This window comes from Mya arenaria, chromosome 2, assembly GCF_026914265.1.
Source record: "Mya arenaria isolate MELC-2E11 chromosome 2, ASM2691426v1".
Taxonomy (NCBI): Eukaryota; Metazoa; Mollusca; class Bivalvia; order Myida; family Myidae; genus Mya; species Mya arenaria.
In genome coordinates this window covers 42,487,782-42,502,824 of record NC_069123.1, presented here as the reverse complement: position 1 = coordinate 42,502,824, position 15,043 = coordinate 42,487,782, and the positions used below count along the sequence as shown (strand labels likewise).

Below are 15,043 nucleotides of genomic sequence, written 5' to 3'. Positions count from 1 at the left end.
AAGCCGACTGATGTTAAAGAACAATTAGTTGGTATTCTTGTCGAAGCCTTCTCTGATGACGGGTGGAGAAGTGATGGTGAGGTACTCCGAATACGTCAATATGCGTTGCAGATACGTCAAATACGCGTTAGTTATGGGTTAGCAGTTACCCATATGTGGTGATCAATAAGTTTACTGTACGGTACAACACCTTCATGCCAACATATCTCGACGTATGAATAGCCTACCTCTAATATACTTAACGTATGTCTAGAGTATGCCTTACTTATGAAGAGGACGTCGGCATACGCTAAAAAGTTTTGTGCATGCACACATATTACATATATCGACCATTGCGTATAACGTATGGCACCTTATACAAGCGTGATTTAACGTACATACAACTTATACCATAAACATACCCTTAACTTATGTAAAAGAACACCAGCGTGTTGGTGAAACTTAACATGCGTTGGCAGAAGTTACCTCTTTACGTTGAAGTGTGACTGCACCATAAGCCTTACTATCTGTATTGCAACAGGCGTCAGGTCAGCTTGTGGTGTAGATTATGAGCTATTGTTGGAATACTTATTTTGAATTTGTCTTAACTCCGTAGATATATTATTCACTTATTTATTCATTTATTAAATAATAATTATTTAACACGTGTATTGATTTTCTAACCAACATCATTACATTCTATTTGGAGTTGTATTATCTTTTGATATAATTCGGATTGAAAAACAACAACAAAACAGTATTTGATTTACGTAAAAAAATACCAAGTGATATGGTAATCCAACAATGCATAAGTAATTTAAAGCGCGGACACAGCATGTGTACCCTGACCTTTAAATGTCTCGTGTGACCTTGACCTTTGAGGTATGGACCCAGGTCAAGGTCACTGCACATCCTCTTACTGAGGACAACATTTGTACCAAGTAATATGTTAATCCATCAATGCGTAAGTTAACTATACCGTGGACACGAGCATGTGTACTCTGACCTTTAAATGTTTCGTTTGAACTTGACCTTTGAGGTATGGACCCGGGTCAAGGTCACTGCACATCGTCTGAAGGAGAAAAACATTTGTACCAAGTAATATGGAAATCAATCAATGCAGAAGTAAGTTATAGCGCGGACACGAGCATGTGTACCCTGACCTTTAAAAGTCTCGTTTGACCTTGACCTTTTAGGTATGGACCCGGGTCAAGGTCACTGCACATCGTCTCAATGAGGACAACATTTGTAGCAAGTAATATGGTACTCCAGCAATGCATAAGTAAGTTATAGCGCGGACACTGAATGTTACAGCCAGACGGACGGACAGACAGACGGACAGACAGACGAAGTGTGTTCCTATAATCCCCTCCCCTCTCTGTGGCGTGGGATCGGGGGATTAATAAATGCATTTATATATAAAAGAATTATTTTTTTTATTTTCCCTTGATGATATATCTTCATTGACCAGAATTAAATGTAAACAGACACATAACCTATCTTTTATAAATGTTATTATATTTAAGATCTATTTTTGTTGTAAGAAGTAACGGAACCCTGTACATTTGAGTAGCACACTTGCAGATAATGATTTCATGTGAATGTATGGATAGGCTAATTGTAAAATTCCACTTTAATTATAGATAAAGGAGCAGAAACTTTGAATTAAGTAAGAGTGGGGAGTGTAATACCAAGAAAGTTTCATAAGAGTCTGAGAGGAGAAGAATAAGGGAATATAGGTTGAGGTTAATATCAGACCCTACAGATTGCCCAATTATGAGCCAAGAATTTTTAAAGGTTGAAAACAACAATTACAGGGAAAAGTTAAGAGAAAGCTTTATAACAAATATGATGAGCTGATAAGAAGTAAGGAGGGAATCCTAAAAAAGGAAAGATGAAGAAACATGAAATAGCAAATAAACAACAGAACAGTGAAAAAGTATTTGTCTCCACTGGTGAGAAAGAAATTACAGGTGCCTATGACAGTAGCAATGTTTTGACAGTATTTTATGATTGTTTTTCTGAACTGGATACTAAGAGGTGTTTACTAGTATGTCACTATTGTATATCAAATTTTTAAAGCAAAATTTTGAATGTCTACTGAGAATTCCATTAACTTATATATACAATGGACTTTACTATCTAAAGATTTCATTAAAACAATGTTGCTAATGAATAACAGACAGTTTATAATGTGCAAATCGATATAATATTTTATTTCTTAGGGGTACTTGTCAACCAAAAAGCTTGAAATCTTGTTAACTATATGTTGTCCTGTGTGTACTATTTTACTCGTACTATTTCAAACCGAAAGATTGAGTAAACTAAATAATAAGCAATCTAGCTGTACTTATATATGACTTAATTATCATTTAAAATAAGGAAAAAAAACGTATTATCATCAAAATTGCAATATTGCTTCTATTTTTTTCCATATCTTGCAAGAGAGTTATTTGATAGTGTAACTCTTGAATACAAATGCATTTATGAAAATTTATGGAAAAATATACTTATTGGTATTCTTTTAAGATTTGATGACACATATTGACTGTTGCATAATGTTGTTGGTCATTTTTTTTATAAATAAACTTAAATGTCCTGAGTGTACAAACACAGTAAAAAAAGTGTTATTTATTGAATTAGCTGTATCAAAGTCAATTTTATTTCAGGCTTGATGAAATTCTTCAATAACCTTAATTTTGACATACAGGTATATCCCACAATACATTGTAAAGTTATACAAACTTTTTGGAGTGTTGTAATGAAATAACAGGACAGCATTGTTTAAAAATGGTATATTTCGCAGACTTTGGTGATTGTGTCATCAATGTTCGGTCATATTGTTAGTTAAATATGTACTTGATATAACTTAAATAGAAAATACAGTATCATTTTGTTGTTTGAGATTATATGTTCCATGAAATTTGTTATCAAGTTAATAAAAAGTTTATAAAAATTATAATTAAATGTTAAAAAAATTACTTTTATTGTTAACTTATCCATTTGAAAATTTAGGATTTTTTTTAAATATATTGGATACAAAATGGACTAAAAATCACTTTGGACATTCGATGTACAATTTATGTCACGTCTTGGCTTCATTTTTTTAATTCACCCATATACATTGCTTTCATTTATATTCATTTGTCCAGACATATATCAAATGAATGCATTTTTTTTCCAATCATTACTTATAGAATCAAAGGCGAATTTATTGAATATCATGTATTGTTTTGTTTTTACATAAGCTCTGCTATTCTATGTATAATGTGTAATTTGAAAGAAAATGTGCATGGTACTGAATAACAAGGTAAGAAATTTAAGATTATTAAGACTAGTTATATTTATCATTTATTCTCGTACATCTTTTACATTTTAATCGTCATGCGAACCAATGTTTCAAAATATCACGAATAGTGCAGCCAACATCCGGTCCCTAGCCACTCTCGGATGACGTAGCTGTCTGCCTGCAATTTTACATCAACCGACGTCCAATATTGATACCAAGTAATCTGCCATTTTGAATTATTTTACATGCATATTGTAGCGTTCCGATATTATGTACACCTTTCCACTCGCAACCTAGGAATACCACCGAGTGGGTATTAGCCACATATGTTTTCAATCCTTGATGTTGGAAAGCTTCCTTTTAGCTTTCAACAGCTACACTTGGTCATTTAATAACTTCACAGAGTCTTGTGAAAGTTCTATCTTCACTATTACCCCCACCACCCCTAAAATTGTAAACATTTAAATAAAATGGACTCTGGAAAGATATTAAATGAAGCTAAAATGTGCTTAATCTCATACTTTTCCTAAGTAAGTAATAATAAAACAAAGGATTACAAGTTAACTATTTATTTGTTAAATTCCTAACAACTCTTCTATGGTGTATTCGTTAAACTATGTACAAATATCAAGAATAAGAATATTCATATAATTAATAATGTTGTATTCCCAGAATTTAAATAGGAAATTCTCTCACTCTCTCATTCTCACCCAATCTTTAAGTAAAATATTCTTAAAGTAACACTTAAATTCTATTGAAATTGATTAAAGAATTTAACCAACGAGTTCTATACTTAATTCTTACTTATATTTTATTTCTACTATGATTTTAGATAAATATAACAAAAATTTACTTGAAAATGAAAATTCAGCTTGTCGCTGTGAAAATGGCTGCCAGAGTCCTTGATCGTCTGCAAGCTCAATCTTATATACTAGAGCCGAAGGAACATAAACAATTGTACATTTGGTGAAAAAGTGTTGTGAGTTTCCGTAAAAATAGAATGTTTACTACTGCTTCAATTCAAACAGTGCAGAAAGTATTATAATGAAAGAAATTGGTTCTATAATTTTGTGTATGAATCTATATAGAGGAAAGTCTGATCTACATGACTGCCACAAAGACACAAAAATCGAAATGTTAAAAAGAGAGAGATTACAATCGAAACCTCAAAAATCGACAATATTATGTCAGCATCTTGACAGTTGCTAGGGAGATTTCCCAAAATGCAAAGCGGAAGTAGTTCATTCAAGATGGCTGCCCCCATACATAACAACTTGCTCTTTAATAATTATTCGAAAAAGGGGTACATATAAATCGTGGCTGAATAAAAGTGAGTCAAATTTATGTTTGAAACTGTGGTTAAAACTTCAAATGAACTTTCACGACAAATTTGACCTGGTGACCTAGTTTTTGAAAGCACATGACCAAGATTCGAACATGGCCTAGAGCTAATACATATATACATTCTGACTAAGTTTCATGAACATACAGTCATAAATGTGACCTCTAGAGTGCTAACAAACTTTTCCTATGATTTGAGCTGGTGACCTAGTTTTTGACCGCACATGGCCCAGATTTAAATTCGACTAAAAGATTATTAATATTAACATTCTGACCAACTCTCATAAAGATACAGTCATAAATATGACCTCTACAGTGTATACTAGCTTTTCCTTCAATATTACCTGGTGACCTAGTTTTTGACCGTACATGACCCAGATTCGAATTCGACCTAGAGATTATTAATATTAACATTCTGACTAAGTTTCCTGAAGAAACAGTCATAAATGTGACCTCTAGAGTGCTAACAAACTTTTCCTATGATTTAATCTGGTGACCTAGTTTTTGACCGCACATGACCCAGATTCAAACTCGACCTAGAGATTATTAATATTAACATTCTGACCATGTTTCCTGAAGATACAGTCATAAATGTGACCTTTATAGTGTTAACAAGCTTTTCCTTCAATTTGACCTGATGACCTAATTTTTAACCCCAGATGACCCAATATCGAACTCATCTAAGATTTTATTGAGGGTAACATTCTGACCAAGTTTCATTAAGATTGTGCCCAAATTGTGCCCTCCAGAGTGTTAACAGTCAAATTGTTGACGACGGACGATAACCTACACAGGGCGATCACAATAGCTCACCTTGAGAACTTCGTGCTCAGGTGAGCTAAAATGCCAGAATCATAGAAAGTTACCAATTGGTGAAGGCCTTAATCATTTTGGTTTGAACACCATATTCATGTATGACTTACATGGCTGTGTTTAGGGCATAACAATTCACAAACATTTAAAGGACATCAGACATCTATATATGGATTTGCCTACCGGTATCATATATACAAACGAATGAATTTTCACAATTAAACGCTTTAATTACATATGTTAATTAAGCAAAGTATTTTCCCACAATTTTAAAACTTAATACTCCTTAAACAAGAGCTGTCGTAAGACAGCGCGCTGCTCGACTTCGCCGCTTTGACTTAGAAGTGAATACAATAACAATGTAATATTACCAAGTTTGGTCTGTTTATGTCAAACCTTGCTAAAATTTTTCAAAACATGACTTTGATGCTGCCCTCCCACCACCCGAAAAATGACGCAAGTCATTCAAATAACTTCATTTCCCATTATGAAAATGTGGTAAAGAATATACAAATATGCCTTTCAAAAGAAATTTAAAAAAAATAAATCAAAGGCCATATAGTATAGCCTTCATTGTTTCCCCTTGGTAAAAGACTGGTTAAGATTCAATGTAAAAATGTGCCTGTCAAAAGAAATTTAAAAAAAAAATATCCAAGGGACATAATCTGTATTTAGGGTTAAAATGGAGTTATGTTTCTTGTTGTAAGATGGTCGTAAATAATTTTGAATTTTATTAAATGCATTGAATGAAAGGTATAGAAGTTTTTTTTTATTAAAATCCTAACTTGCCCTTAACTTTTACTTGCCTAAAACTTTAATCTAAGTCAATCAGGGACCATAACTTGTATTAAGGATATAGTTATGTAACCTCATTGGGTGATGGTCCTGAACAATTATGTGAAATATTAAGTCAATTGAATGAAGGGTATAGAAGTTATTAATAAATATCCCAACCTGCCCTAAAACTTTAACCTAAGTTCCATAGTCAATCAGGGGCCATAATTTGTATAAAAGATAATATCGAGTTATCTAACCTCATTATGTGATGGCTCTGAACAACTGTGTGAAGTATTAAGACACGATTGACCTATCAAGTTGTAATAAAATAATACCAACTGAAGAAAAACCATCCTTCTCTCACTTTGTTTGACACACACGCACGCACACACACACACACACACACACACACACACACACACACACACACACACACACATACACACACATATATATATGAGCAAAATATGGTCCGTCATAATGTGGTCAATCCATTGTTCAGGCATCCTCCTTGGGCACCTTGGGCTTACAGCTACGCTGATGTACAGTCAGACGGTCAGGGTTGAATGTACGCCCACAGTTCGGGCATGGTACTAGGTTTGACATTGCACTCTGGTACGCTGCCTCGTTCATTGCATCTACATCATATTTACCAGTTGCTGGAGGTAAGAATTATGTTATAAGTAGCTTATAATCACTAACAATAATAAACAAGAGGGCCATGATGGCCCTACATCGCTCACCTGAGTAAAAGTGTTAAACATTTGTAATCGATATAGCTTGATATTTGTTCTCAAAGCTGTACATATGACCCAGGGGTGTAAAAATTAATTTAAGTAGCAGGGAAGACCCCCAAAGTAGGCGGGAGGGGGGGGGAGGTAATTTCTATAAAGTTTCATTAAGATTGTCCAAGTGGTTTAGGAGAAGATGACATTTATAAGCAATTGTTGACGCCAGACGACGGATATAGACCGATCACAATAGCTCACCTTGGCACTTTTGTGCTGAGGTGGGCTAAATACAAACCACCAAAATTTTATGTACAAAAAATGATTACATATATTTAAATGCACAAACATCTGAATAAGTTACTTAAACAATGCGGGGCTAAGTAAAATGAAAGTCAAAGCTGTAGTTTTTTCTAAGGCAACAGTTATTACATCAAGAATTTTGGGTGTTGGTAGGCCCATAATACTGGATTTAATAATTGTTGCCTGAGAAAAAATAGCGTTGACCATTGTTTAAATAACTTAATCAGATATATGTGTATTTAAATACATGTATGTCTACCATTTTTTTTAGTTATGGCCAAGATAAAAAAAATTGCAAGCCATCATAGACACCAAGGCTATGACAATATCTCAATGTTTTCATCGAAAAACAATAAAGCTAAAAATAATATCTATTCTCACCTCCAATAGAGCGAACCTCTGGCTTGTTAGGTTCCGGTCTCCGCTGGCCCTTCGGGAGTTTGTCATTCTGAACCTTCCATTTCTCGAGACACTGGGGCTCGTGTATCGCAATGGACTTTGTGCCGAATTCGCGTCCACAAATGTAGCACACCATAGAAGGAGGCTTCTTAAAAACTGGAGCCTGTTGGTCAGAAATGATAATCAAGACACCCATACTAGGTGTTGCACCTACAAAGATTAGTATTATCTTAAGGAAGAGCGAAGTTCAATTTGAAGACAGCTAGATGCTTATATGAATCATTATATTCTGTCAAGATTGAAATGTATTTTTTGCTTCATAATAGTGTTAATCAGAAGACAAGAAACTCTTTTACAAATATCTTAATCTAAGTACCTTAGATTGACCTCCCCCAAAAGCCCCTGCCCCACCAATGGAGCCCCCACCACCTGCCCCACCCTTGGGCTTGCAGGATCGCTGGTGGACGGGCAGGCGGTCTGAGGCAAAACGACGCCCGCAGTTCTCACATGGGATCAGTTGGGCCTTCGCATTCTCCCAGGCAAGGTCATTCATCTCCTCTCTGTTCAATTTGAAACAAACAGATAGTTCTTTATATATGGAGACTTGAGGCAGTGGGTGATTCACAACAGGTGTTTGTTTTTGAGAAGCCTGATGAGACTGCCACCTTATTATGCTGGATTTTTTTAAAGGATTTCAATGCCTTTTAACACTTTACTACTCTGGGGTGGGTGGGGGGTATTTATTTAACACTTTAAGTTATTTCCTAACTAAGGTCATTTTCTTAACTTGATTATCTCTCTAAGCATATGATATAATAACTTTATAATATCTGAAACATTTCATTTTCAATGATTTTATCAAAAATGCATACTTACATGTATCTATTAAAATCACTACTAAAATTAGGAAATTACTTAAAGTTTTATGACTACTGCACCTGGGTATTTGACTTATTCCCCTGCTCAAGGGATGAGATATAGAGCAAATTTTGCAGTTTGACAAAATCCACTATTTGTGGCTTTGTGCCCCCTACCACCCTGTAACCGCCCCGTTCAGCAAAACATTGATAGGTGCATTATGCAGCTAAACAAATTTGATTCATCCTAGATAAACATGTACCAGTACATTTATCCCTTAAAGGCCAGCCACAATCCAAAAGTGGGTTGGGAAGGTCAAAAAATAAAACGTTTAAAAAGTTCATGTTTTATTTAGTTTAGAGGAATATCTTTTTGGGAGTGAAATGTATATTCTTGGTAGCATGTTTTGGGATAGTAAGCAGTTAAACAAATTTTCCAAAGGAAGATTTTATCAGATTTCGGATAAAAAACATTAACATTATTTCGGAAATGTCTGTCGACATTATTACTTTGTTTTTATGTCAAAATGCCCCAGACCACCTATTCAACAATGACTTGAGAGTTTTTGATGATATCTTGTCCAAAAATAAGTTATTCAGAAAAGTTATGATAATAATGGATGAAATTTATTTACAGGTTACAAAAATGCATACTGGTATATTGTTTTTTTAAAATAGCCGTAATCAACACAAAATCGCAAGACATTCTTCATTGGGCAATTCCGATAAATCATTGTTAATCATTTTAAATTTTGGTCCTTCAGTTGACTTTAGCATCGCTGCCGGCCCTTAATAATTAGATTATGTATAAATCAAATCAACTGGTACATTCATTTTGGGCTACTCTAGTAAAACTGATATGATTTGTTTTAAAATTATGTCTATAAGGTTGACAATGCTTTAAAATGGCAATAATAAGAGGGGTTGTGAAACACTATTTATACATATAAGTGTGGGCTATTTCTTGTGCACTTCATTGTCCAGGTATGTGTTCATTGTACACGTTTGGAAGACATGTACAATAGCACATGGAAAGTAAGTTTTTCAAGTATCATCGAGCCTACAAGTACAAGTTTAAAGTGAAATTTAGCAAACAGCTATTAAACTCAACTGCCACTTTAACATGTACATGTAACTATATGTACAATTGCATGCCCACGTCTTGTTTTACAACCTCTCGTATAATATTCAACATTTTACACAAGAATCCATCCACAAACCTGGATATTCCTCCATCAGGTTTTTTTGGCATTGGTCTTCTCTGACCTTTGGGCAGTTTTGAGTTCTCTGCCTTCCATTTCTCAAGACACTGGGGCTCGTGAATTGCAATGGACTTCGTGCCGAATTCGCGTCCACAAATGTAGCACACCATAGAAGGAGGCTTCTTAAAAACTGGAGCCTGTTGGTCAGAAATGATAATCAAGACACCCATACTAGGTGTTGCACCTACCAAGATTAGTATTATCTTAAGGAAGAGTGAAGTTCAATCTTTATCAATTTTGAAGACAGCTAGATGCTTATAAGAATCATTATATTCTGTCAAGATTGAAATGTATTTTTTGCTTCATAATGGTGTTAATCAGAAGACAAGAAACTCTTTACAAATATCTTAATCTAAGTACCTTAGATTGACCTCCCCCAAAAGCCCCTGCCCCACCAGTGGAGCCCCCACCACCTGCCCCACCCTTGGGCTTGCAGGATCGCTGGTGGACGGGCAGGCGGTCTGAGGCAAAACGACGCCCGCAGTTCTCACATGGGATCAGTTGGGCCTTCGCATTCTCCCAGGCAAGGTCATTCATCTCCTCTCTGTTCAATTGGAAACAAACAGATAGTTCATTATATATGGAGACTTGAGGCAGTGGGTGATTCACAACAGGTGTTTGTTTTTGAGAAGCCTGATGAGACTGCCACCTTATTAAGCTGGATTTTTTTAAAGGATTTCAATGCCCATTAACACTTTACTACTCTGGGGTGGGTGGGGTGTATTTATTAAACACTTTAAGTCATTTCCTAACTAAGGTCATTTTCTTAACTTGAGTATCTCTCTAAGCATAATTATGATATAAAACTTTTTAATATCTGAAACATGTCATTTTTAATGATTTTATCAAAAATACATACTTACATGTATCTATTAAAATCACTACTAAAACTAGGAAATTACTTAAAGATTTATCAATACTGCACCTGGGTATTTGACTTATTCCCCTGCTCAAGGGATGAGATATAGAGCAAATTTTGCAGTTTGACAAAATCCACTATTTGTGGCTTTGTGCCCCCTACCACCCTGTAACCGCCCGGTTCAGCAAAATATTGATAGGTGCAGTATGCAGCTAGAAAAGAATTGATTCATCCTTGATAAACATGTACCAGTACATATATCCCTTAAAGGCCAGCCACAATCCAAAAGTGGGTTGGGAAGGTAAAAAAATAAAACGTTTAAAAAGTTCATGTTTTATTTAGTTTAGAGGAACAACCTTTTTGGGAGTAAAATGTATATTCTTGTTAACATGTTTTGGGATAGCAAGCAATTAAACACATTTTACAAAAGAAGATTTTATCAGATTTTGGATAAAAAGCATTAACATTATTATGGAAAAGTCTGTCAACATTATGACTTTTTTATGTCAAAATGCCCCAGACTACCTATTCAAGAAGGTCTTGAGCGTTTTTGATGATATCTTGGCAAAAAAAAAAGTTATTCAGAAAAGTTATGAAAAATAGTGGATGGAATTTATTTACAGGTTACAAAAATGCATACTGGTATATCTTTTTTAAAATAGTCGCAATCAACACAAAATCGCAAGACATTCTTCATTGGGCAATTCCGATTCGAATTTGATTTATAAACATGTGCTTTTTGTATCAAGACCTTGCCAGAAAAAAGCTTTTTGATTGTAAATCTAATAAAATATTATTTCATGAAGATTGCTCAACTCCTACTTACAGCTTTTCATGTTGCAACTGATATATGAATCATGCTGGTTAATTCTTAATATATATGCAAAAAGCTACAGAAACATGCTCAGTGCTAGAAGTTGCACAATCACCTGCAAAAAGATCAGAAGACTCAGGCAAACTCATGAACCTCAAACTAAACAGAATTTGATTTGTTTAAACATTTTAAATTTTGGTCCTTCAGTTGACTTTGGCTTTGCTGCCGGCCCTAAATATTTAGATTATGTATAAATCATAATAAATTGTTTTTCGGCTACTAAAGTCAAACTGATATGATTTTTTTTTAAATTTTGTCATGAGGTTGACAATGCTTTAAATCGGCAATAATTAGAGAGGTTGTGAAACACTATTTATACATAATTATAAGCGTTGGCTATTTTAAGTGCACTTCATTGTCCAGGTATGTGTTCATTGTACACGATGGAATGACATGTACAACAGCACATGTAAAGTACAACAGCACATGTAAAGTAAGTTTTTTAAGTATCATCGAGCCTACAAGTACTAGTTTAAAGTGAAATTTACCAAACAGCTATTAAACTCAACTGCCACTTTAACATGTATATGTAGCTATATGTACAATTACATACACACGTCTTGTTTTACAACCTCTCGTATAATATTCAACATTTTACACAAGAATCCATCCACAAACCTGGACATTCCTCCGTCAGGTTTTTTTGGCAGTGGTCTTCTCTGACCTTTTGGCAGTTTTGAATTCTCCACCTTCCATTTCTCAAGACACTGGGGCTCGTGAATTGCAATTGACTTGGACCCAAACTCTCGCCCGCAGATGTGGCATACTACAGTCTGCGGTCCACCCTTTGCTCCCTGTTTTGGCTGCTTCAGGCCACCTGTAGAATGGTAAGACTTATTTATTTTTATTTTAAAGGCTATATTTTTTAAGAAAACAAATCATTTAAATACTTAAACTATGAAAACGTTCAATTTCCTCTCTAAATGTGACACATTTCTGCTAGTCATCTTTTTATGTTACATTATGCACCAGTTATCTTCCTTCTACTAATGCTGTAAATTTTGTTTAGACAGTTTAAAATAGACAGCAATATACCAAGATGGTTTGAGGCCAACATTGTTGTTGGCTGCAGCCCAGCCCTTGGGCTTACATGCACGCTGGTGGACAGACAACATATTAGGCACAAATGTCCTTCCACAGTTTCCACAAGATATTAGCTGAGACTGTGTGCTTTGCCAGGCAGCTTCATTTATTGCATCAACATCATATTCTCCACTACCACCAGCAACTTCTGGCTTTTTGGTAATGAACGCAGTTGTGATTTTGGGAGTTTATCATTTTCTATCTTCCATTTTTCAGGCACTTTGGTTCGTGGAAACTTATAGATTTTGTTCCAAACTTTCTTCCACATAGCATAAATCTTGGACCAGGTTGTACTATTGACTTTGACGGTTGAGAATTATCCGACGTAAAAGTGCCTTCCCTCTTGAACCCAGGGCCAACAGCGGGGCCCTGATTGGCTGCCCCGCATCCCACAGGCTTAGGCCCAGCCTTGGCTATTTCTTTGCTAGTCCCTTTACATGACCTTTGGTGGACAGTTATCCGATCAGGTGAAAATGTTCTTCTGCAACTGTCACAAGGAATCAATTGAGCTTGTGCACACTGCCACGCTGCTTCATTTATAGCCACCACATCATATTTCCCATCTGCTAACTTTAGCACCTCTGGCTTCTTTGGTATTGGTCTACGTTGCCCTTTTGGTAGCCTACTATTTTCTAATTTTCACTTTCCAAACACTGAGGTTCATGTATGCTCACGGAAGCTTCCCCAAACTTACTACCCCAAATAAAGCACGAAACAAACTTTGCTCCCAATGAAGAACTCAATTTTGACTGGTTTTGAGGAGTTGACTGGTTAGCTTGTTTACTTTGACTTCCCCCAGAAGAGTGTGCAGAAGCTGCCGACTGGTTGCCTGAGTCTTCTGATCTTTTTGCAGGTGATTGTGCAACTTCTAGCAGCCCGTCTGCCTGTATAGTACTCAGTTTTTTCTAGCGGCACAGCATTACTCTCCTTCACAACTTTATGATTGACGACAACGGCTGTTCTTGGTCTCAATTTCATCCCCTCAGTATCTCCTGATTTAACTTTAGCCTAATGGCCCCATTCTGTGACTGTTTACCTGTAAAAATATCCCTTGACACTGAGGCAGGAACTAACACCTTTACAATACTTAACAATATATTTAAAGAAGCAAATTTGTACTCACCTAACTCATTCATTCCAAGCATAGCTTATCAATATTTATTTGATCTGATATTTTTAATATCCTGTTGCTCTATAAGAAAACTATTAAGAAGAAAGTTTATACACCCTATATAAGTTGATATGTAGAACCAATCTGAAGCTCACTTTAAATTGAATATTTACAAATGTATTCATGTTATGAGCAGAACATCGAGGTTAAGTAAGTGAATCGTTGATTTGAAATGCCCAAATCAATATCAGATATTGATTTCCTAGAGTAGAGTTAACCAAACTATCACTACCTGCTCTTATACAAATGGAAATGCTGAATATATATTGAACTCATGTATACTTTTATTGATTGACATTAATCTTTGTTTGACAAGTCAATGAGATCGCTAAGGGGAACATTGAGATTTAAATAATAAGTTTAAATAATAAATCATTTATTATATCATCATGTCTATCATAAAACCTGTATTCAAATACAAATTCAAATTCATTTTTTATTACGATTTATTAATTAATGATAAATACTAGTAAAACTTCATATATTACAATTAGTATTGTCAAAGATATTGTTAGTATTACTACAAAAATGGTATTATAATGTTTATCATTATTAAAAATATTGATTGTTGTTGTTATTATTGTGATCATTTTTTTCTTTATATATTCTTAAATACTGATGTTGTTAAGACCACTTTTAAAGAAGAAAGTAACATTTTAATAAACTGGTTTACTTCTAATCAAATGCAGGCTGACGCTGACAAATTTCAAGCAATTTCAGTTGGCTCAGTCTGTTAAAAAAATAAAACAATCAATATACTTAATCACACTATTGTTTGTGAAGAGTAAGTTAAACTTTTAGGCATTGACGTAGATAGTCTGTTAAATTAAGCTGCCCAGATGCCCAGATTTCTAAAATGTGCAAAAAAGCAGCTAAGCAAGTGAATTTCCTTTAAAGACTAAGCAAATCTTTGACAATCAATATTAAGCTTATTATTCTCGCCAAATTGAAGGTTTCGGGAGTTGGCGTTTTATTTCAAATAATTCCAAAACAAAATCAAACTTATGTCCTGTTGTTTGGCATTTTTGTAGCAAGACCAACAGAAAAAATAGAAAACTTTCAATACAGATCTTAAAAAACTGCTTTTAATGATTACACATCAACTTAATGAAAATCCTCATGGAGTTCAGTTTCGAACATTACATCTGAACAGGATAATATGCATTGCTTTCAAATGAGTGTACTGTATATCTCCAGCATATGTTCAATATGTTCAAAACCTTGTAGCTTTTAAGACATGTAATTCTAATCTCAGATATGAAAACTTTGTAGATATGCCATCAGTTAGAACAACTTAATATGGGAAGA

General features: G+C 34.7%; 1 protein-coding gene across 1 annotated transcript; it reads right to left on the bottom strand.

The window, feature by feature from the left end:
* Nucleotides 1-3,853: 3,853 nt before the first annotated feature.
* On the bottom strand, nucleotides 3,854-13,880 carry LOC128223873 (zinc finger protein 474-like). Its single transcript, XM_052933317.1, has 7 exons — nucleotides 13,688-13,880; nucleotides 12,100-12,298; nucleotides 10,109-10,292; nucleotides 9,707-9,885; nucleotides 8,041-8,189; nucleotides 7,612-7,839; nucleotides 3,854-6,858 (listed from the first exon to the last, which is right to left on the bottom strand). Exons 1-7 carry the CDS (start codon nucleotides 13,707-13,709, stop codon nucleotides 6,698-6,700), a joined length of 1,122 nt encoding a protein of 373 aa, XP_052789277.1. The 5' UTR covers nucleotides 13,710-13,880; the 3' UTR covers nucleotides 3,854-6,697.
* Between the last annotated feature and the right edge of the window lie 1,163 nt (nucleotides 13,881-15,043).